Below are 6932 nucleotides of genomic sequence, written 5' to 3'. Positions count from 1 at the left end.
AGAAAGGAAAAGCAAGGATGACTGAAGCTTTGAGCCAGAGGAGGAGGAGGAGGATGTCAGGAGGTCAGGAGAGGGGCTGACTGCAGGGAAGAGAAAGATAAAGCTTGTTGGATTGCCTGGTATCCAAAGGACAAGAGCTTTGAAAAGAGACAAGTGTCAAGTGCATGGGGGGCGTAGGGGTCCATGGACAAAGGCTGGAGGTCTGGAGATTGAGAGGCCTTTAGAGAGAGGAGAGAGGCAAGGGCCAAATTCCCTGTGTTAGGAGAAGCTAAGGGGCTTTAACGGAGAAGTTTGATTGTGAGAGAAAGGGAGTTTGGAGGTCGATATTTTTAGAGCAGAGGCATGGCCCAGTAGGAGGGGAATGCCGAAAGATGCTGAATTGGGCAGGGATGAATGAGGGGGCAGGTAGGAGGCTGGAAGAGATAGGATGGGGTGGGGTGGGAGCACAGACACAGATGAAGTCTTAGAAGGGTCCAGGGCTCCCCTCCCACTCTGCACTCGGAGAGAAGGGTAAGTCCTAGGACGTGAAGAGCCCAATAGCTGAGGAAAGCCAGGCCACAGGGCCTCTGACCTTCTTGGGAAAGGAGCAAGTGGGCAGACTTGAAGAAAGCAGAAATTCAGCAAAGCTCCTGGGGGAAGGCAGCTAGGGACTCCTCAAGGACAGAAGAAGAGGTCTGCCAAACAGCAGTGAGCAAGGAACCTTGGGAATTAGTCCAAGCCCCTCTGGTTTTACAGATGGAGCAAGGAAGGCCCAGAGATGGAAAATATCTTGCCTGAGGACACATAGCTAATGGGCCCAGGCCTCAAACCTAGATGTCCTGGCTCATTACTCTGTGTCCAACACCATACCCAGAGCCCCAGACCCCTAGCTCTGCTTCCAGTGGTGGGCCAGGGTAATAACTCATGTTAAGATGGGAACTTGGCAACTGGCCCACCCCCAGTCAACAAAAAGACTTCTCGAGCCCAAAGGCCTTGGTGCCATCAATGGACAAACTTGAACAGCCATGGAGCCTTTGGGACTGCGCCCCCAAGTCCTGGTAGCTCCTCACATGGCAAGGCTTTATCTGGCATTTCCCTCATTCTCAGCCCTGGGCTCATCACAGAGGTGGCTTATTGGAAGTACTTCATGAACACTTTCATTCAGTCAGCCTATAATGGGAGCCATGGCCTCCAGCCACAGGGATCTGCCCTTGGGGCTGGAGGAAGGCAGGGTAGCTGGGCAGCATGGAACATGTTCAGGGAGCCAATCGAGGACAGGTGACCTGGCAGAAGTGGGCACCCTGAATAGCAGAGTCAGGGAGGCCAAGCTCCAGGCTCTAACTCTGGTAGTCTCTGCAGGAGAAACAGATACGAGAAGGAAAGATCTCAGGCCCAGCCTCAGACATCTGACAAGAAGGAAGGGACTGCCCGCTACTCCATAGCAATTATTATCCCCATTTTACAGGGGAGGAAATTGAGGCTCTGGGAGAGGAAGTGACTTGTCCAGAGTCACACTGACAAGTGTCAGAGCCAGGCCTCAAACTCATCTCCTGATCCCCGGACATGCCTCTGGACACTGACGACAAACGACCATTTGCACTATTTCTTCTTCAGTCTGACCCTCCCTCCTCAAAGGAAGCCGAGGCTACCATCAGCCAAGGCCTAGAGGCCACAGCATTCAGAGGTTACTGCTTCTGGCATTCTGTGCCTCCCTGGGCTCCCTCTTCTCTGAGGGCCACAGGCCAGTGAGGAGGCAAGAGACCACAGCACCCTGGACTGGGACTTGTCACCCTCCCAAATTGTATTCTCTCTCTCTCTCTCTCTCTCTCTCTCTCTCTCTCTCTCTCTCTCTCTCTCTCTCTCTCTCTCTCTCTCTCTCTCTCTCTCTCTCTCTTCCCTTCTCCCCTCTCCTCTCTCCCTGTCTCTCTCTGCCTCTCTCTGTGTCTCTGTATCTCTCTCCTTCTCTCCCTCTCTCCCCCTCTCTCTTGTGATCCAGGATAAGAGCTAAATGAACCAGAAAAGACAAGCCCAGGAAGGGTCCCTATGGCTCACACACATTCTCAGGCTCACTCCATCTGTCTCTGACCCAACTGGCCTTTAATTAAGCCTGAGCATTGAGTAAATATGCTCTCTGCAAACAGCAATAAAGGAGGCAGGCCCACTTGGTATCAGGCTCAATCCCGAAGGCCATTGTTAGCCTGGCCTGACTGTTTGGGTGACCCCCATGGCCCCAGCCCACTTCCAGGGCCCCAGTGCTCCCGATAAGCTGCTGAGAAGCTGACCTTAAGTACTCTAGCTGCTAGAGAATGCTCAGGCACATCACAGAGGGGATTATGCCTTATCCCAGCGTCCCAGAGGCACCTGGGTACCCCCCCCCCATTACATCAATCAGGTTAGCCCAGACTTTCCAGAGGTCCTTGGCACCTCTGGTCTGACACCCTGGAAAATTCATTCCGTTACACCCACAAATGGAAAGGAATAGTTGAGTGTTAAGAAGGGGGTCAGGAAGTGGCTCCTTGGATCATAGGAGCCAGGAAGACCTTAGAGATGATCTCATCCAGCCCTGTCCTTCTACAAGGAGGAAACTGAGGTCTGCATGTAGGTGGCAAATAGCAGAGTTGGGATTGCTCCCCAGGTCTGCTGGCTCCAAATCCAGGTCCTTCGGGTGCACCAAGCATCACCAAGTGATGAGGAGGGGCTTAGCTAGATTAGGCTGCCATTAGCAGAGGCCCAGCCAAAGACAGAGTAGGCAAGAATTTGTGGACAGGGACCTTTCCTTTCCACTTCTAGGTCCAGGCCCTTGCCTGGGAACCTAGGTCTCTTAGGAGGCAGACTCATCAGATATCAGGGCCAATGCCACCCCCCAACCTGCTTTCAGGATGGTGTACAGTTGTTCTATGGGGCTTCCCCCTACCTGCAGCTGCTCTCCTCAGGCCGAGATACGAGTGCCAAGGAGGAGACTGCACGGACCTGGTTTGGCCTTTTGCAACAGAGCTGCTGCAGCTGCCGCCGATACTTGTCCCCTGTGAGGAGGTAGAGCACGGGATCCAGGCAGCTGTTGGCACTGGCCAGTGGGCGGGTCACCTTGTAGGTAATATTGACGATGCCCAGCGTCCGACAATCTGCCTCCAAGAGGCGGGCCAGGTAGTAGATGGTGCGGGTGATATGGAAGGGCACAAAGCAGATGGCAAAGACAGTCAGGACCACAGCAATGGTGCGCAGGGAGCGGAGGCGGGTAGAGGAGTGGGCAGCGCCTGGTGGGGGCCGCCACAGACGCCGGGCCATGAGGCCATAGCACACCAGGGTAACCAGAAAGGGGAGCCCGAAGAGCAGAGCCATGACTGCAGAACTGAAATGGACGTAGTGGTTGAAGTCCTCAGGCTTCGTGGTGTCGTGACACAGGGTGGTGGTCCCTCGGGTGCTGGTGGTGACAAAGAAGAGGTTGGGTACAAGGCAGGCAGCCACAGTCAGCCAGACGGCCAGGCAAATGAGGCTGGCAACATGTGGGCGGCCCCAGCGGAGGGCCCGCAGTGGGTGGCAGATGCCCAGGTAGCGGTGCACACTGATACAGGTCAGAAACAGGACGCTGCTGTACAAGTTCCAGTAGAAGAGGAAACGAATGAACTTACAGAGGCCAGTCCCAAATGGCCAATCATTGTGGGCCGCATAGTAATAGATGAGGGTCGGCAGCGAGAGCACGTAGAGGGTGTCAGACAGTGCCAGGTGGAACATGTAGGTGGCCGTGGCATCCCAGGGGTGAAGGCGAAAGAGAAAGAGAAAGAGGGTGGGGACATTGAGGCTCAGACCCAGCACAAAGACCACAGCGTAGGTTACTGGGAGCAAGATGAATTTGAACTCTTCATTGAACCAGCATTCCACCTCCATGTCACCACTGCTGGTGCCAGGGGATGGGTCAGGGGATGGGCCAGCAGGGCTGAGCACCAAGGTGTCAATGCTGGCCATGGTCTGGAGAAATAGGGAGCACCTCAAAGAAGAGTACGGGGGTCCTGGGGCTGATTTCACTGACCTCAGGAAGTAGAGAGATAAGAAAGCTAGCCCAGAAAGGTGGGGTAGGGTGTGCCAGATAGTTGGTGGCCCACAGTGGCCTCTGCCCTTCAAAGTGGGTAAGGACAGCCAGATCCAAACCCCGGGATTCCTGACTTCCTGTCAAGAGAGGAGAGGGTTGAGGCAGAGTTCACCACCACTCCTATCTCCTTCCCTGTGCCAGGTAGGCTGGTACCTGCTGAGATCTGTCTTTCTCCCAGCCCCACTACCTATCTTCAATCACCATGGTAGAGAGAAAGGTGGGGGGCTTAGCTAGGGAGCCTAGGCTCACCCCTAGCCAAGGCCCTTGCCACTGTTCCTACCTGGTGCCCCGGAGCTAAGTTCAGGTGTCTCTGCCTGCCTCCCCTCTGGGTCTGAGGGCATATCTGGAGGGTGGGGCAGAGGGCTGAGGCTCATTTCTCCTCCCATGTTATCCCATCCCAGAAGCTCATAGGCTCAGAGGATCTGAGGATCCTAGCTGGAAGGAGCCTCTGACACCATCTAGTACCACCTCCTTATACAGAGGAGGGAACTCAGGGTGATTCACTTAAGTCACGCAGACAATCTGTGGCAGCGGGCCTCCCTCCTGGAAGCTTCTCTTGGGGCCACAGGCCCTGAGTTGGGTCTTTGCACAACTGCCTGGTCTGGAAGCAGGAAATAGGGGAGAGAATCAGTCCTGGTTAGCCCTATGCCCTCTAGCCTAGATTCCCCGGGAAAGTGGGACTCCGAGGATAGGGGCTGGGGGAGGAGGAAAGGGGAAGGCTCTGGGGTCTGGGAGCCAGGTTTGGGGAACTGGAAAAGGAAGGGAAGTCAGGGGAGTTTGAGCTGGGGCCCCAGCCCCCCAGAATACTTTCTTGATAACTCCCTGACTGGTTCCTGGTGGTGGAGGAAGGGAAAACCTTGAAGCTGAGCCAGGGCTAGAGTGTGTGGGGTATCAGAGACACCCACAATTGACTTGTTGACATGGGCGGGGTGAGCTCACAGGAAATCTGGCCCAAGGAAGCCCTGCTATTTCCCAAAGGAGAAGAAGCTCGCTTAAGTGGCTGGCCGTAGCTCCAGGCTACCTCTGGCCTGTACCCCGCACATTTCTAGCCATGGGCTTCTGTGGCTGGGATGAGGCTCACTGAGCCTTTCATTGTCAACACACTCACACATGCACAGAGCGAAATGCACACACAGTAACATAAACACACTCACATATACACTCACGTGTCCTCGCTAACATTCACACTATACACACACACAGAAGCACAGTGACATTTATACTCACATATGCTAACATATACACACACCCAATCACACACTCATGCACTCACATACACTCATACAATACACATGATGATATACATACTAACACACACTCATGTCCATTTACACATTCATACAATCACATATTCACTCACACACGCATACACATACTTGCCCATCAGTCACATTCATGTACAAATACATGCTCACACCCTGACACACACATGAGCACACACTGAAATAGTCCTCCACACACTCACACTGACACACACATGCACACATTCGTCCACATAGAACAAAGGTCAAGTTCCTGATGTGACCCAGCTCTCCCAACTCAGCTCACTCAAGTCTCCCTAGAGGCTGCTGCTGCTGCCCTCTAGTGGAGTCTTCAGGAACTAGCCTCCTCTCTCCCTATCCTTTCCTCCTTGCTCCCACTCTCTTTCCAACTGCCCTAGAATGATTCCTGTGTTGTGAGGCCCTTCACATGTGTAATGGGGAGTGTAGTGGGTGGCTCAAAGGGAGACAGGCTAGACATCCGTAGCCTCTTCTCCCCTCCCCCTCAACTTCTCCAAGGGAAACATCAGAAGCTTGGTCACTCCACTCTTCTCAGAATTAGATCTGTGAGCCCCTTTGGGTATTGTTCATCTAGAGGATGGGATTTTCAGGTTCAAGCTAACTTCTGATCACTGTTTCATTAATGGGGCAACAGGACCCTAAGTTCTACATCCAAGGTTTGATTCTTTTCCCACCAAATACCACTTCCACAATGAATATACATAGTAAGTCAAGAAACTCATTTATTTGATTTGAATAGCAAAAAAATGGAAATCAGAGATGGTATACATGGAAGAATGTCCACTAGACACTGGAGTAAAGGAGTTCCTCCATTGGGAGCAAGGCAACCCAGATCAACCAAGGGAGAGTCTCAGATATCACCAAGGGGAAACTCCCCAAAGTCTCTAGTGCAACAAGCTGGGGGTAGGGACATGAGAGAAGCTGCTAGCTCCTCTTCCCAGAGGCTTTTTCTTCAGTAACAGGAAGTAGGATGGACCATGGCTATCCTCTGTCTCCAAGATGGAAGCCAGAAGTGCCTGGGGCCACTGAAGAGACTCAAAGAGGCTCTCACCAAGTCTGCACGACCCTTCATGCAGGCATGGAACATTGATCTCCACCAGTGAGGAGAGAGTCCCATTCTAATAGACTGAGGGATTTGTGTTACACATGTTTATTAGTGTGTTAACATTGACAAAGCATTTTCCTTACAACAATTCCATGAGGGAAACTCTGCAAGTATACTTTGCAGATGAGAGAATGAGGAACAGAGAGACAGGGCACCTTGGTACAGCCAGTAAGTGTCCACTTTTCACCCAACTCTCATCTGTGGCTCCAAAGAAGCTGTAGCATGTGCAGTGGCAACAGCCTGGTGAAACCATCTTTGCAGACAGTTGAGGGTAACAGACAGGCCTCAAATCCAATGGTGCGTTGAGGACGGGGGTGTCTACCCCAAGTATGTGAAGACTTGCACTGGCAGAATGGGTGGATGAGAACAACTTGCTCCAATGGCCATGAAAGCAGCTGAAGTAGGTGCTGTGGAGCTCTTAGAGCTTGGTCAAGTATCAAAGAAGAATGCATCCTGGGCCAGCTCCAGTCAACCTGACTTT

At 52.8% G+C, this 6932-nt stretch overlaps 1 protein-coding gene across 1 annotated transcript; it reads right to left on the bottom strand.

Annotated features, from left to right (window-relative positions):
• Positions 1-2889: 2889 nt before the first annotated feature.
• Positions 2890-3942, bottom strand: P2RY4 (pyrimidinergic receptor P2Y4). Its single transcript, XM_072626748.1, has one exon. The coding sequence runs from the start codon at positions 3940-3942 to the stop codon at positions 2890-2892; it is 1053 nt and encodes a 350-aa protein (XP_072482849.1).
• Positions 3943-6932: the final 2990 nt, after the last annotated feature.

This window comes from Notamacropus eugenii, chromosome X, assembly GCF_028372415.1.
Source record: "Notamacropus eugenii isolate mMacEug1 chromosome X, mMacEug1.pri_v2, whole genome shotgun sequence".
Taxonomy (NCBI): domain Eukaryota; kingdom Metazoa; phylum Chordata; class Mammalia; order Diprotodontia; family Macropodidae; genus Notamacropus; species Notamacropus eugenii.
This window is presented reverse-complemented; position numbering and strand designations above follow the sequence as displayed.

Excerpts from the sequence above, each read along its gene's own strand:
- P2RY4 (XM_072626748.1), bottom strand. The coding sequence starts at position 3,942 with ATGGCCAGCATTGACACCTTGGTGCTCAGCCCTGCTGGCCCATCCCCT.